The 17,283-nt window shown below is 48.8% G+C and overlaps 1 protein-coding gene across 2 annotated transcripts in view; it reads left to right on the plus strand.

The window, feature by feature from the left end:
• LOC136494600 (uncharacterized) overlaps nt 1-16,994 on the plus strand; it is a 42,009-nt gene extending 25,015 nt beyond the window's left edge. For both annotated transcript variants that reach the window (XM_066490758.1, XM_066490760.1), the window contains 10 exons: nt 274-342; nt 447-590; nt 720-794; nt 1,085-1,261; nt 1,350-1,435; nt 13,878-13,932; nt 14,700-14,825; nt 14,922-15,035; nt 16,003-16,122; nt 16,303-16,994. In XM_066490758.1, the coding sequence (XP_066346855.1) occupies nt 274-342; nt 447-590; nt 720-794; nt 1,085-1,261; nt 1,350-1,435; nt 13,878-13,932; nt 14,700-14,825; nt 14,922-15,035; nt 16,003-16,122; nt 16,303-16,368 (1,032 nt within the window). In that variant the 3' untranslated portion in view covers nt 16,369-16,994. The remainder of the gene's footprint in view (nt 1-273; nt 343-446; nt 591-719; nt 795-1,084; nt 1,262-1,349; nt 1,436-13,877; nt 13,933-14,699; nt 14,826-14,921; nt 15,036-16,002; nt 16,123-16,302) is intronic.
• The last annotated feature ends 289 nt before the right edge of the window (nt 16,995-17,283 follow it).

The raw sequence follows: 17,283 nt of genomic DNA on the forward strand, positions 1-17,283 counted from the left end.
GTACGATTAATTACATTTTTTAGAACCATGGATTCTCCATATAGTACATCTATTTAAGCTTGTAGGTTTTAATATATTTTTTGAAATGGCACGCAGCTCTCCTGCGTCCTTCGCGATTTTTTTTTTCAAAAAACACAGTCAAACTTAGAGAAGTTTGACTTAGGACAAAACCAAAGTGAGCTACGATTTGGAACAGAGGGTGTATTACAATCTGCAATGCTTAGATTTCATGGATGAGGAGTGATCCTTTCATGATTTACATTTGGATACCAGGTCATCTTTGAAGGTGTCTATACTTTACATCCTGCTATAAGGAAATTTCTGGATTTGTGGATTGCAGTTGTAAGACCCTTCTCAAATCTTCAACAAATTTCTAGTCTGGTTCCATCATCTTGCTATATCATTGTAAATATTTCTTTTGAGATTAACATATTCCCTGGCACTAGGTTGGTGGAGTTCATTCACACCTTATTGCAAGAATACAGAGAGACAAGAATCGTGCTGGCTTTTCTATTTCCCAGACTGAAATCATGACCACTGTGTTTCCACTGTTTCAGCAATACATTGAACCACATCTTGTCCATGCTCATGTTGGTACAAGAAACATAATTGTTGACCTATTTTTTTTCACCTTACATAACTGTCCAATATTCTGCTGTTATGATGCTTCCAGTAAGTTTGTGTACTTATGCATTCTTATTTCTCCACTTGCTTGGCAGCTTAAGATTCAAAACGATTTTGATCCTGTGCTCTCTCCAGAAAGCTCGCTTTTTGTGTTAAAAAGTAAAAAACAGGTAAATATACAACTTTATATTCCCACATTTCCTATGTTCACCCTCGGCGCTAAGTGATAGTTGGGAGGCAGATCATTGCTTTGTACCAAATAGGTCATTGGTATGCTTAGCTGACTACCCTGGGGGGGGGGGGGGGGGGGGGGGGGATAGTGTCACTAGAGCCTAGATAGTTTGCCTAGGTTAGATAAACCTACTACTGGGGTTTTATATCTGAGCACCTAGGAAGCCATCTAGGGAAACAATGCGCATTCCATGTTTTGTGTGGTGATGAGTTTTTGCTCTATTGTTAGGTGTCATACCAAGACATACTGAAGGTACTAGATGCTAGTAAAGTCTGCAGTTCTGTCCAGAACTTTACTGATGTGTACTTACGGCTTCCTGGCATACCAACAAATGGCCAGCTGACAGAAGGTGAGTGTATCCGGGTCAGAATTTGTGAAGGAAGATTCGCATTGTTGATAAGAGAGGTATGCACACTTAATTGTTTTTTCAATATGTTTCTTTGACATGGGTCTGTAACATGTTGCCCTTTCTCTTCCCTTAAATATTTGCTAGCCTATAAGGGAAGGAAATTTTATTATCCAGCCAAAGGTTGATTTTGATATTAGTGCCAGCACTGTTGCAGGGCTGCTTAAGCTTGGGTAAGTGGTGCATTGTTGACTTTATCCATCTCTTTACATATTACAGGGAAAAAAATACACTGGGCATTCCTTTATCTGAATACTGGCATGCTAGGTGTAAACATCATAATCTTGAGTTGTTGGTTAATGTGTCGCTTGTTGGATTTAATTGCCATTTTGTTAGTATAATATGCTAGTGAGGACTCAGTGATGGGATGTGTAAGAGGAATAGAGTTTGTGGAATAGGATGATTTACATTGAGCCTCTCATGCGGTATATATAGAATTTACATGACTTGGGTGTGAAACAGGTACGTGGGATCTTAATCCCAAATAACTCTATCGTAGCCATGAGGTTTTCTAACACTGGAGAAGAAAACCGACGAGTAGCTCATGCAAGGCGATAGCCCTTTGTGCCAATGTCGATGTAGACGAGCGTGAGCATGAAGTAGCCATGGTAGAAGATACCATGAAGTCATGGTCTACGTAGTTGTGGTTGGGTTGTTGATGCCGACGTAGTGGCACATCATGCCATGGGCGCAAAAGAGGTGCCATGGTGATGACAGAGACACGTCTTGTCATGGAAGAGGGCGATGTCGAGGTCGACGTAATCAGGGCTGTTGATGAATGAAACGGGGTGAGAAAGGGAGGGTCAATTCCGAAGTCGATGTAGTCAAGTCGCTATGGACGAAGTGTGTGCTGGGGTTGCTAGGCCTAGTAACTCATCGAGGGTGAATGCTTCCACTAGTGTTGTCAATACTGGATGTACTAGGTAGTTGTCCCCAACCGTACACAAATGTCCAAGGGACTAGCATAAAAGGCCCCGATGATGTCGTCTCTCCTACTCACCGGCGATCCTTGCCGGGGATAGAGAGGATGACCCAGGAATTTGGTGAACGCACACACGCAACTCAGTGGACACAACACGAACACACTGGAACTTTTGGGGCTGCAACTCATGTATGCTATTGATCAACTTCAATACAGACCACACCATGCACCTCACTACCTCTTAGCGGTTCATGTCATCCCATGAACGAGTTAGTGCTGTGCACGATCACCACTACAAAAACTGAAGCTAAGCTGAGCCACTGCATGAACTATGCATGCATCTGGCTGATACGGAGACACGCTCGTCCATTGAGAAGAGAACAAGCTCACCAAGTCAATTAGCTAAAAATAGAACATCTAAGAATAGGAGCTAAAACTGAGTAAACTGAGACTGGGTTATGCAACAGATGATAGTTGCGTTGTGCAGAACGATAGGGGTAGAATGTGCAGATGCATCCCGTTGTTGTCTGAGTAGCTGAAGTAGCTAGAGAAGAGACGAGGATGGTAGCAACGAGGTGGTGCTGGACGAAAAAGAAGCATTGTGGGAGTGGACGCTCCTGTGCGAAGGCGAGCAATCCTGGTGGACGCTCTTGCTCGAGGGCGAGCAATCCTGACGCAATGTTGGTGGTGGTGCTCGATGTTGGCGATGAAGACCTGATTAGGTTGAGATAGATTGCTTAGCATAATTGTTGATGCACAGGAGATGGCGATCTAGATGCAACGATGAGGGGACAAGTGATGGGACATGGGTCGTGGTGTTGCGTAGCAGTTACGGGAGCTGGGTGGATCATGCACAATCGGCTGCTTGTACAGGCGAGGTGGGACGACGATGGCGCAAGTCGGCAGTAGTGGCAATGACAAACCAACAATAAAGACATGCAGACACGATGACTGAGAAGCGACGTGGGAAGGCATCCCTTTGGCATCGCTTGCCCGTCGTGGAGGTTGAAGTGGTAGAGGCCGGTGTAGTCGATTTTGATTTTGGAGTAGATATGTGCAAGGTCGATGGGCAATCGGTGACTTAACCCTCATCAGTAGTCGGGAAAACAAAAAAAGGATATAAGCTGTTAGAATTAATTACTCCTTTACTGTAATCTCCTAGCTACCCGTGTAATCCCCTAGCTACCTGTGCCGCCTGCCAGGCTGGGCTGGCCCTTTCGGCTGTCTCCAATCTCTATATAAGTGTAAACCCTCTGTAATCTATTGATCAAGGAATACTAAGCCAGTTTGGCCTTCCTCTAATATGGTATCAGACTAATTACGTTCCCCTGTTTTCCGCTCCACCCGCGCCGCGCCTGACTCCTCGCATCGCGCGCGCCTCGGGCTGCGCCCGCGCCCGCCGCGCGAGCCTCCGCACCCGCCGCGCGCCCATGGCCGCCCCTCCTTCCGGCGGCTCGAGCTCGGGCGCATCCGCCGTGGCCACCGCGACGAAGCTCCGCGATGATGCCCTTGCCGCCGCCCAGAAGCTCGAGACCGAGGCTGCTTCTCTGCGCACCACCAACGAGGAGCGCAGCCTGCAAATCCAAGCGGAGGCTGACCTCCTCAAGTCCGCCGCCGCCGCCCAGGAGCGCGTCCGCGCCGCCGCTGCCGCCCTTGACAAGGAGCGCGCGCAGGCGGACACCCTGGAGCAGCATCTTGCTAGACAAGTTTGTACAATTTTTTTTGCCTCTTTTAATAAAATCTCTACAGTGGGGGCCTCCCCTGCTGTATTTAATGCTAAAAAAAAAACTTTGATCTTTTTGGGGGTGTGCGGTGCAGAATCGAGCGACGGCTAGGGTTAGGATTTGAACCTGGACTCGTGATACCATACAAGAGGGATAGAATGGTGGAATAGGATGATTTCCATTGTGCCTCTCGGACGGTATGTATAGAGTTTACATGACTTGGGTGTCAAGTCGGTTCATGGGATCATAATCTCTGTCCTAGTCATAATATACTTTGACATGATGAATGTTTTATGTGACATGATGGCGTTGGAGGAAGAGATTTGGTGGAATTATTGATTGTATTGCCGACCCTTAGGGGCAGATTATAACGAGTACATTGCTTAGGGGGCATGAATTCTCCCTTAGAGATAAGGCAAGCTGAGATTACATTATCCTAATCTACCATATCTGGAGATATCCCATCCTCTCGTAGTCACAACGGGAGCGGCACAGATGGTGAGATTGGAGAAGCTGAAGGTTTGTAAGTCGATGACCTGACACCCACGTATTCATAATGGTCGATGCGTCGCGGGTGTTGTGGCTAGAGAGGAAGTTGATGCGATTGCTTAAGCTATGTGGTAGCCCTTTGTGCCGATGTCGAGGTTGCCGAGCGCGAGGACAAGCAGCCGTGTTCAAGGATGTCGTGCTAGAGATAGCCATGGTCGATGTAGCAATTGAGGTAGCAAATGTTGAGGCAGTCGCACATGAAGTCAGGGGTGTAGAAGAGGCGCTATGGTGATGATAGAGATGCATCATGGTCGCCGATGCACAGGGGACGGTGTTGTAGATGTAGTGGCAAGTGCTGTTGGCTGCCAGAGGGCAGCTTGGCCAACAGGCCACTTGGATTGTATTGAATTGCAAAAATGACTTAGATACAAGAAGATGCTAACCACTGCATATATAAGCAAGTGGTGTACCTACTCCTTAGCATATTCTAACTGCATAAAGCAGATGCTATGATTCCTACTTGGTTGCCAAGGCACCATGATCAACTTGGTTGCTAAGGAACCTGAAAAATTACATGACAGTGAATAGTAAATAGCTATAGTAGGTAATTGGAAAACATCAACACTAGGCTAACTACTGACAATTCTCCCCTTTAGCCTTGTGGTCCTTGGAAGTGATCTGCTTGAGCCTAATTCTTCCCCTCATCTCTTCAAATTTTGATCTTCCAAGAGACTTGGTTAGAATATCAGCTAGCTGATCAGTGGTGGATATGTGATCAGCCCTGATACTTCCATCCTTCAAGCAGTGTCTGATGAAGTGATACTTGATCCTGATGTGCTTACTGCGCTCATGAAAGACTGGATTCTTGGCTAGAGCAAGTGCAGACCTGCTATCAACTTTCAGTTGAACCACTTCCACATTCCTTCCAAGGAGGTCTGCCAGCAGCCTAGATAGCCAAATTGCTTGTTTTGCAGCTGTGGTAGTGGCAATGTACTCAGCTTCACAACTAGATAGAGCCACCACCTTCTGCTTCACTGACTGCCAGCACACAAGATTGCTTCCCAGAAAGAACAAGGTGCCACTAGTGCTCTTGCTAGTGTCAATGTCCCCAGCCAAGTCACTGTCGCAGTACCCAACAAACCTTGCTCTCCCTGGAGCTTTAGTGTAGTGCAGGCCAAGCTCCAGAGTACCAGCCACATATCTCAAGATGCGCTTGATGGCTGCTTGGTGTTCTGCGGTCGGCCTCTCCATGAATCGACTGACAAAGCCTACTGAGAAGGCTAAGTCAGGTCTTGTGTGGACCAAGTAGCGCAAGCTGCCCACCAATCTTCTGTATTGGGTAGGATCAACCTCTGCAGCCGCGCTCTGCCTGCTCAACCTCAGCCGCTCCTCCATTGGTGTATGGGCGGGGTTGCAGGCATCCATACCTCCCATCTCAAGGATCCTCTTGGCATAATGGGTTTGCCTCAGAGTGATCCCAGCTGAATCTTGGTGTACTTCGACCCCCAGGTAGAAGGACAGGAGACCGAGGTCGCTCATGTCGAAAACCTTCTTCATCTGAGCCTTGAAACCTTCTATGGCTTGAGCGCTGGCACCGGTGATGATCAAGTCGTCAACATAGACGCCGATCAGCAGCAGCTCCTCCCCTGTTCCTCGCCTGTACATTGCGGCTTCATGGTCGCTTTGCTGGAAACCCATCTCCTTGAGGGTGGCGTCCAGCTTGGCGTTCCAAGCTCGCGGAGCCTGCCGTAGGCCATACAAAGCCTTGCGCAGACGGTACACCATCTTCTCCTTCCCGGCGACGGTGAAGCCAGGCGGCTGCTTTACGTACACCTCCTCCTTGAGGTCGCCGTTGAGGAAGGCAGATTTGACGTCCATATGGTGGACGCGCCATCCTTCTTGGGCCGCCAGTGCGAGGAGGACTCGGACGGATTCCATGCGCACCACGGGAGCAAACGCGTCGTCGAAGTCGATCCCTTCCTGCTAGACGAAGCCCCGCACCACCAAACGCGCCTTGTACTTGGTCATCACGCCTCGCTCGTCCTTCTTGAGCTTGTAGACCCACTTCAGAGTGATGGGCCGGTGACCGGGAGGAAGCTCCACAAGCTCCCAAGTGCGGTTCTGCTCAACTGCCTTGATCTCCTGCTCCATGGCGGCCTGCCAGGCAGGATCGCCTTCAGCCTCCGCGAAGTTGGCCGGCTCGCCGGCGTGCGTGAGGTGAAGCTCGGCGAAGAGACGTGAAGCCGGCAGCGGTGTGGGTGTGTCCCCGATGATGTTGGGCATGGTACGGTACCGCAGCCGCTCGCCGTCGTAGGAAGCGTCAAAGGCGATCGTCGTCGTCCTCGAGCGGTGACGCGAACTCAACTGGGTCCGCCTGCTCGGTCTCTGCTGCTGGTGAAGCAGAGGAGGCTGGTGAAGCAGAGGAGGCTTGTGGATCGTGCTCCCCTGGAGCTGGTGACGGCGCGCGCGGCGGAGCTCCGTCTGTGTCGATTCCCTAGAACTCGATGTCGAAGTCGCTGGAGGCGGAAGCAGACGTCCCGGCGGCCGAATTGGACCAATCCCAGCCGCGCCCTTCATCAAACACCACGTCGCGGCTCACCTTAATGCGTCCCGTCGCCGGATCGAGGACCCGGTAGGCCTTGGCGCCCTCGGCGTAGCCGATGAAGACCCCAGCCTTGCCGCGGTCGTCGAGCTTGCGCAGCTGCCCGAGCTCCCTTGTGTAGGCGACGCAGCCGAATGTACGCAGGTAGCTCACCGCCGGCGCTCGTCCGTGCCAGGCCTCATAGGGGGTCTTGCCTTGCAAGCTTCTTGTCGGCGCGCGGTTGAGTAGATGCACCGCCGTTATCACCGCCTCCCCCCAGAATTTGGCTGGCATGGACCTCTGCTTCAGGAGAGCGTGCGCGGTTGAAGGGTCGAGATGGCGACTAGAGGGGGGGTGAATAGTCTTTTCTAAAACTTAATCACGTCGGCTAATCGATACAAGTGCGGAATTAAAACTATCGGTCTAGCCAAGACTATACCCCACTATATGTGTTCACTAGCACCTTGCAAAGATAACAATTATGCAACAAAGGTGCCGGACTAGCTAGAGCTCTCCTAAACAATTCTAGGAGCAAGGTTACACAAACCTATGCCACTAGTACTTTAAGCGACAAGGGAGCTCCTACACATGCTAGTAATCAAAAGCACAAAGCTAACTAAGCTCACTAGCAATGCTCAATAATAAGGCAACCAATGCCTAATTAGAGAGCGTAAATACTTAGTTACACAAACTAAGCAATGTGACTAACAAGGTTACTAAAACCAAATTAGCCACGCAAGGGAGCTACTTCTATGCTACATAAGCAAGAAGGTAATTAGCAAGCTGCACAAGCTATCTAATTACAAGAGCAACTACACAAGCTTAATATGTATAAAAGTAATTGCAAGCTTGTGTAATGGGGATGCAAACCAACGGGAAGAACAAGGTTGACACGATGATTTTTCTCCCGAGGTTCACGTGTTTGCCAACACGCTAGTCCCCGTTGTGTCGACCGCTCACTTGGTGGTTCGGCGGCTAATTAGCATCACCCGCTAAGCCCGCACATCGGGCGCCGCAAGAACCTACCCCTTGAGTGAGGGTAGCTCAATGACACGCTTTACTAGAGTTGCTCTTCGCGGCTCCCGCGGGGCGAGCACAATGCCCCTCACAAGCACTTCTCCGGAGCGCCGCACAAGCTTCTTGCGCGCTTCGACGGAGACCACCACCAAGCCGTCTAGGAGGTGGCAACCTCCAAGAGTAACAAGCACCACCGGCTTGCAACTCGATCACCTAGTGCCACTCGATGCAACCTCACGATGCAACCGCACTAGAATCGCTTACTCACACAATCGAATGATCACTATCAAGTATATGTGTGATGGAGGGCTCCCAAGCACTCACAAGCATGGACACTAAGTCCCTTGAGGTGCTCCACACCAGCCATGGCCGAAGGCCACTTCTATTTATAGCCCCAAGGGCTAAACTAGCCGTTACCCCTTCACTGGGCAACGGTCGGGCCGACCGGACGCTCCGGTCGTGTTGACCGGACGCTGGACCTCAGCGTCCGGTCGCTCACAGACGACCACGTGTCCCAGTTCCAACGGTCACTTGACCTGACCGGACGCAGCAGCACTCAACTGACCGGACGCTGGACCCTCAGCGTCCGGTCGTTTCCAGTAAGCTCCCGAGCATGACCGGACGCGTTCGGTCGAACGCGATCGGACGCAGCCAGCGTCCGGTCACTCTCCAGCTACTACGTCACCGTACGTCAGCGTGACCGGACGCAGCCTGCCAGCGTCCGGTGCATTCAGATCCAGCGTCCGGTCAGTTGACCGACGCCAGCATCTTCTCCATTCTCTTCACCCTTGCTCAAGTGTGCTAACCATAAGAATTTGCATCCGGCGCAATAGAAAATAGACATTCCATTTTCCCGACAAACACCATGTGTATGTGTGTTAGCATTTTCACAATCATTTCCCAAAGGATGTTAGCCACTCAACTTGCCACGCCACTCGATCCTAGCGACAATGCAAAGTTAGATCACTCGAGTGGCACTAGATGACCGATATGCAAACAAGTTTGCCCCTCTTGATAGTACGGCCATCTATCCTAAACCCGGTCATAAACTTCTCTACACTCCTATGACCGGTGAAATGAAATGCCCTAGGTTATACCTTTGCCTTGCGCATTCCATTCCATCTCCTTCAATGTCGTTGCAACACATGCACCAACACGATCAATAATGATATGATCCACTTCATATCATCACATGATCATATTGGTTCATCGATCTTGACTCTACTTGCTCTTCACCGTTGCCATCGTCCATCAGCGCCAAGTCTTGCTCAAGCTTCACCGCCACGCGGTCCATCACTCCAAAGCCTTCGACTTGCCCTTCACGCTTGCAACCGGTCCATCAAGCCAAGTCTTGTCTTGATCTTCTCCACCTTGATCACATGACTCAATGTCATGTCTCATGTGCAATAAGCTCCTTCATCATCACATGTGTGAGCTTTGCAACATCTCCAAGCCATTTTCACCTTCATGGCACTATGTTGCTCACACTCATGTACCTGTGGACTAATCACCTGTGTATCTCACATAAACACAATTAGTCCACCTAAGTTGTCACTCAATTACCAAAACCAAACAAGGACCTTTCAGCGGTCGCCACGACCGTCTGATTGCGCCGCTCCACAACACCGTTTTGCTGCGGTGAGTGTGGTGCAGAGTAGTGCCGTTTGACTCCTTCGGCGGTGAAGTACTGCGCCAGCTCGCCAACGGTGAACTCTCCTCCATTGTCGGTCCGCAGCACCTTGAGCTCACGGCCGGTCTCTTTCTCTGCTTCGGCTTTCACCCGATTCACGGCATCCGCAGCAGCATCCTTGGTCGGCAGAAGCACCGCCCACATGAAGTGGGTGGCGTCGTCCACCATCAGCAAGAAGTAGCGGCGCCCTCCTGGCGTCGCCGACGTCACCGGCCCGCACAAGTTGCCGTGGACGAGGTCCAGGGGCGCCTGCGCGCGGTACTACGCCTGCTGCGGAAACGGCTTGCGGCGGAGCTTGGTGGTGACGCAGGTGTCGCAGACTTGCTCCGCATGCTTGATCACCGGCATCCCCCTCACCATCTCCTTCTTGCCGAGCTGGTGCAGCGCCTCGAAGCTGAGATGCCCGTAGCGCTCATGCCACCTCCATGACTCGTCCTCCTTCATGGCGGCAAGACATACCGGCTGCGCGGCCTCCAAGTGCAGGATGTACAGCCGACTGGGCCCGCGATGTACCTTGGTGAGAAGACGACCACGCCGGTCCCAGATGCGGAGCACTCCATGATCAATCTCCACCCTGGAGCCTCCTTCGTCGAGCTGCCCCAAACTCATAATCGAGTTCCGGAGCGCTGGGATGTAGAAGACGCCATGGAGGACGCGTTGCTCTCCGTTCTTGGCCTGGAAGACGATTGAGCCGGTCCCCTTGATTTCCACTCAAGACGAGTCGCCGAAACGCACCGTGCCACGCGCCGTGGTGTCGAGCTCGGCGAAGAGCTCCCGGCGGCCGGTCATGTGATGTGTGGCCCCGCTGTCGAGGTACCATCCGTCGAGCGCCTCCTCGTTGGCGCTGGTGTTTAGGAAGACGCGCGCGTGGCTCGTTGATGTCAAGGGAGGCCGTGGCCTTGGAGCAGACGACTTCGTCCTTCTCGTCGAGCTCGAGGAAGCCGTGGGCGAAAAACAGAGCACCATCATCGTCCTCTGCTTCTGCGACGTGTGTAGCACCGCCACGCCCTCCACCGCGCCGTCCACCTCGATCACCTCCAACGCGGTTGCCTCCTCCGCGTTGGTTGCCACCGCCGCCGCCGCGGTCACCACCACCATGGCGCGGCTGGCGGCAGTCGCGCGCCCAGTGGCCGCGATCGCCACAATTGAGGCAGGTGTTGTCGTCCGCCCCGCGATCGTCGCCACCGCCTCTGTCTCCTCCGCGATTGCCCTTCCCGCGCTGCTTCTTGCCGCCGCGTGGACGACGTCGCGGTTCCTTGCCTGACGCGGAAGCGGCAGCCTCCTCCTCCTTGGCACGCCACTGCTCCCTTGTCAGTAGCAGACCACCGATGGCGGCTGGTTCCGCGGCCAGCGCCTCCATGTCGTCCACCGTCTTCAGACGCCCAGACACCTCCTCGATGGTGAGGTCCTGGAAGTCGAGAAGTGTCTCGATGGCGATCCAGAGTTGGGCGTACTTCGGCGGCACGGCGCGCAGGAGCCTCTCCACCGCGCGTTCTTCATCGATGTCGTTGTCGCCGTGGAGAAGAAGCTGCTGCTTCAGAGCCATTAAGCGAAGGGTGAAGTCCTCGATCTGCTCAACCGGACGGAAGGCGAGCTTCTCCCAGTCGCTGCGGAGTCGCTGGAGCGTGGCGCGGCGCACCCGATCGACGCCGATCCGCGCGGCGGCGATGTTGTCCCAGGCCTCCTTGGCCGATCCCTTCTCGGACAGCGGCATCTGCATCTCCTGCGGCACGGCGGCGATGATCGCTTCCACCGTGCGCCTGTCCTCATGGTATGGCAGATCCTGGTACTCGATCGCATCCCAGAGTTGCCGCGCTTGGAGCTTTAGCTTCATGATCGAGGCCCACTCATGGTAATTTGTCTTGGTGAGCATCGGCCAGATGGAACTTGCGCCAGAATCCTTGTACACGGTCTGGATCACCGGCGAGCGGCCCCTGGCCCGTCCGTGGCGGCGATCCTGATCCCGATCGTGCGACCGCGTCTGCCTACGCTCGCGCTCCGGACTCCTCCGCGAAAACGGGCGGCGATCGCGCGGCGGATCCTCCTCCACCAACTCTCGACGCAGAGCCGCGGCCGTGGCGGTCGCGTTCCGAGCTGCTGCTGCTGCGGCCTCCGCGGCCTGCTGCGCCTGCGCGGCTGCGGCCTCTGCCGCGGCCAGACGCTGCGCCCGCTGCTCGGCGGCGGCGGCGGCTGCTGCTGCTCTCTCTGCGGAGGTGGCCATGCTTTTCCCTATCTCTCAACCGGCTCTAGATACCAATTGTTGGCTGCCAGAGGGCAGCTTGGCCAACAGGCCGCTTGGATTGTATTGAATTGCAAAAATGACTTAGATACAAGAAGATGCTAACCACTGCATATATAAGCAAGTGGTGTACCTACTCCTTAGCATATTCTAACTGCATAAATCAGATGCTATGATTCCTACTTGGTTGCCAAGGCACCATGATCAACTTGGTTGCTAAGGAACCTGAAAAATTACATGACAGTGAATAGTAAATAGCTATAGTAGGTAATTGGAAAACATCAACACTAGGCTAACTACTGACAAGTGCCACATGGACAGAGGCATGTGCGACACATCAGCATCATTATTGCTCGGAGAGGATGCATGTAGTACTCAATGACAAACGTCATGGGAGCCGAGTGGGTCGTGCATAATTGGCTGATTAGACTAAAGTACGCGTGAGAAGTCGGTGGAGTCGTCTCGATCAGTGGGGTTGATGATGCATCGGCGATGAGGACGTGCGGACATGATGATCGAGAAGCAATGTTGGAAAGCGTCCCCTCAGCATCGTGTGCCCTGCCTACCAGTACGAGCTATAAGGGGTAGAGGCCAGTGTAGTCGACGCCAATGTCGGAGTAGATACGTGCCAGGTTGATGTGCGACTCAATCTCGATCAGTGAGCGGGTAAACCAAAAAGGGATACATGCAGCAATAGATCAAAAACTAGTGGTTGTGGGGTGGCCTGGCCGGTGGCGTCCAGCTACGCTTGCAGTGTGGCCCCATGGCGGGCTCCTGGCGCAGGATTAGACGTATCTTGGTGGTGCAGGAGGGAGCGGTGGGCCTTGATGACGCAGGTTGGTGACAAGTTTCCGACATGAGCGGCCCGCCGAAGCCATCCTTTGGTGATGTGTACAGGTCAGGTGGCAGCCTCCTGTCACAAGATCAGATGGATCCTGGTGGTGCAGGAGGGAGTGGCTAGGCGTAGACGACGCTGATTGGTGGCGAGCTCTGGCATGGATAGTGGCTGGGCATCTGGAACAAATCGTCCGCCAGGACGTTCGATGGCAGCAGGGCGGGACGGGTTGATAGCGGTGGAGGATGCCGGAGTGCATGGTTGGGGCGCGATCTGCCCTGGCCGTCACCACAGTGACGTGGGGTTAGTTTGTGGCCAGTCTGGCAGCGAATATCTGGACAGAGAGAGAATCTGATGTTGCGACCCACACTAGAACAATGACAAGGGCGACAAATCAATAGGATGTGCCGCCTAAACAAGGGCGCTGCCCCGGCGGAGGTTGAGCTCAGCGGGGGCACATGGTGTGGAAGTGATATTGTGCCCTAGATCTGAATCTGAACTTGTGTTACCATGTAGGAGGGAGAAAATTGGTGGAATACCATGTTGCTTGTATTACTAAGCCTCTTGGGCATATGATATAGGAATACATTGTTTAGGTCCAAAATACTATAATAATACTATTGCCAAGGGGCTACCTGTTTTGGCCACCACTAGACATCAACTTACCCGAACAAGTGAACAAATTTTATGGGCTTGATTGGTTTGCTTCCAAAATTTGCCATGCCAAAGATTTGGCAAGTCATGATTTTGGCTAGTATTTGGTTGGCTACTAAAACTTGTCAAACTCTCACATTTGGCTTGCCAAATCTATGGTAAATTTTTTGCCCAACTTTTAGCTTGCCAAATCTTTGCCATGGTAAATTTTGGAAATCAACCAAGCAGACCTTATATGCTTCTTGAAATATAAGAGAGAATAGTATAAAGGTTCAATTAATGGTGCAGTGGAACTTATGACCTCTGGGGAACTGTGCTGTACTAGCTGAGCTATGTAACATTATTTAGTAATCTTTCGATTGATATGCTAAAATCTATCCAGATATTTCCTAAACTATATGAGCCTTCTTAAAGTTCTTTTGACGACTATGATATATTAATTTATTTTCATTCCTGTTTTGTAGTTACCAAGCTGTTGCATATATTGAAGCTTCTGCTGTCATTTACCAAGATGGAAAGGTTATTATGTTCCTTAACCACTGTAGCTCTTCTTTTTTATTTGGAGAAAAGACCGCATACTAGCCTACCCTCTAAATGGACAAAGCGTTTTTGTTTTTGTAAAAATCTCTCTACTCCTGTGATATTATGCCATTATTGCTTGCTTGTACAATGATTTGTGATCCTTTGGTGTCATTGTTGAGCTATGTACGATTAAGGATTAAATGACTTAGGAATTGTGAAATTTGCTGGCACATTTTCAGGTTTGCTTGATTATTATGAATGCCTTCGTTAAGAGGAAAGATTTATCAAAGTATTGTTACATATTTATCCTGTAGATTTAGAAATTTGAAGTTCGACAGAATTTCATAATTTTGAAAATGAAAACTACAATCTCATGTCAGTCATAACATTTGGTTGTTAGTAATTTTATTAGTAGTTTTTGGATGGACCTATGATATTTATCTAGCTGTACAGGAAATAAATACTATAGTGATAAAAATGAACTGAATGCATGCATACTGTGGATGAACAATCTTGTAACGGGGCACAATCCTACTGCTCACTCCTATTACTATACCTCTATCGGTATGGCTGAACATATGAATTTAACACATTTGTCTCTCATTTTGTGGTTTAAAACTGCTTCGTTAGTAACTTTACATACCTAAAGCAATGATCATCTTATCTGTTATTTTATATAGCATTATTTTGTAATGTTATGATGGAAGCCGTAGTGTATTTGTTAACTACAAGTATGTTCTGATGCCTTTTGAAATCCATTGAAGATTTTAATAGAAGTTGACCATCTACAAGGAGTGTCGACTCCATATCTTCAAATTAAAGGGACAAATAAAGACATAGTTACCTCTGCTGGTTCTGCACTCAGTTTGGATGGTTCATACACAACAAAGGTTTGGTTAGGATTCCTGAAATCAATCAATGCGAAGCATAGTTATATATATAGCTTATTTCTATTTTCAGTTTCATGGTTCCTTGGTGCTATGCAGAGCTATCTTCAAATTATTTTGGAGAGCTTACCAGCTGATGGTAATGCATCTATTGGTATTCACAATCAACAAGCTGCAAGGCTGCAGGAACTGGTTGAGTTCATCCAGTCACAGGTATGTTGCTGTAGATACGTATGTAAACTATTTGTACACCATACTAGGAAGCTGCCTTGATAAGCTATCGTGAGGGCAGTAACAGTATCAATGCAATGTTTGCAACTGAGAATACTTGTCTGCATTTAGCTACCATATTGTTAACCATTATTGTTTCAATTAACATAGCAGGAAGAACATCATAGAAAAACGTTAATTTGGAGTCATCCAACATTTGGGAATTGGGATTATACAACTACTAGTTTTTACTATGTATCTAGACAACGTATATCTTGGTGCATAGCAAAACTTATGTATCTAGAAAACCCAAAATGACTTATAATTTTGGATGGAGTAATTTGCAAGTTCGATGAGCTAAATATTCTAAGTTGAACGAATCGAGGGAACTCCTATGCAATTTTCTCCAAAATGTTCTTGTAATTTTGTCATATTTGATAAATGTGTCAGGATTGTTAAAGTGCGAGATTACCTAATTTTGGACCTTTTAAATATTCTTACACGGCCTAGATTTTTTTAGTATGCCATTTTCTTTAAATTCATGTAGCATTTGTACTAATTACAGACAAAATTGGTCATAATTTAGTATCCTGTGAATGACTAGTTTGACCGTGACTCAGATATTTGCTGCAAGTTCTTGGAAACTGAAACCATAGTCCCAACTGAGCGGTAGCAGACACCTCAGTTCTATTTCTCCTCTTTAGTGTGTATATATACATGGGTAAACAGGCAGCCTTTTCTGGGTCTCTAAAATGTACAGGGCTATTTAGTACAATAACTGAACGTTAGCAGACAACTCAATTCTATTTCTCATCTTATTGTATGTATACAAGGGTAAGTGGACTGCTTCATCTGGGCCTCTAAAATGTACAAGGCTACTTAGTTCTTCAACAACTGTCTGTCTGCTAAAATTTTATGCTTACTGTTCTTTTCAAGTTATTCTCATATACTGAAATCATTACTAATGCAGGGAGGGAGCTTCAATTCAGATTCATCTTCACCAATGCGAGAAATTTCCTCTACAGATAGTGTTCTTGATGATATGCAGTCCAGGATAAGGAAGCTTGAGAGATGGAATACAATAAACATGGTAATCTTTTAAATTCTAAGTGCTAGTTTTTGTATGTCAAAATTTAGCTGATGTGGATTTGTACATTTGGTACATATTCATGTAACTTTGTTAGTGTAATTCTATATATTATATGTTAAATAAATTTAACATTATGCAAAGTCATTGTTCAACTGTTGACCCACTTAGTTTCATATGCAGGTTCTGTGGACTATATTATTGTCTGCTCTTGTTGGATATTCACTATACCAGAAAAAACGTCACTAGGTGATTAGTTGACCCTCGAGTGAAGAATGACTAATTTTGCTTTGAGCAGTGATCCGAAGGTTTGAAAAAGGACACTAGGTTCGCAATTACTCTCAGGAAGTCGCATATTGGACACTCTTTGTGCAAATGTTCAGTTTTTTTTTCTTCGAAATGCTGTGGTGATGTTTCAGTGCTGATGATACAGATTCTCTGGCAGTTTTACTCATAGGGTACGACTTATACCTCATTCATGGTGTTTGCAGAACTGACTTGCACGTCACTAGCACAAAGTTGTAAGTGCTCGAAAAAAAAGAAAAAGAAAAACAGCATGTAGATACAATATCTAAGACGTGAGAGATGGCCAGTGTTCATGCCGTCCCAAATAACTGTCTTATTTGTCTTATCACTCCATGTCTGTAAGGTAACGGCGGGAAGGTACAAAAATCTCATGCTGAATGTTTTATTCGTGTGCCCAGTGCCCTCTATGGTTTTGGTGCATTGTTTAGGATTTTATGTTTTGCTTGGAATCTGAGATTTTTCTTGGGGCATGGACCTATGCAAGGTTTCTAGATTTTTGTATCATTCGTGTTTTTCTGGACATGGTACAACAGCTATTGAATAGAATCTTGCGAAAACATTGATCGGAAGATGAGGGATGGAAAAAGGTCGTGGATATCCATCAAAACATTTTGTGCCTATAGTTAACTAGCTATTGCCCGTGGGGGGTAACAAAAAAAAAACTATTAATTATTAATTATGATAAGAAATCTATATTAACCCAATTTGTTTGTATAATAATTATGCAGCCTCTCAAAATGCTCCGTTCACGCATATGCATGATTCCTTGTCTCACTCCTCGAACAATATCTTGGGGCAAAATAGACCATAGAAGACATGAGCATAACAAATTCAGAATCTCACAATATATCAGTTGTC

Source organism: Miscanthus floridulus, chromosome 11 (assembly GCF_019320115.1).
Source record: "Miscanthus floridulus cultivar M001 chromosome 11, ASM1932011v1, whole genome shotgun sequence".
NCBI lineage: Eukaryota > Viridiplantae > Streptophyta > Magnoliopsida > Poales > Poaceae > Miscanthus > Miscanthus floridulus.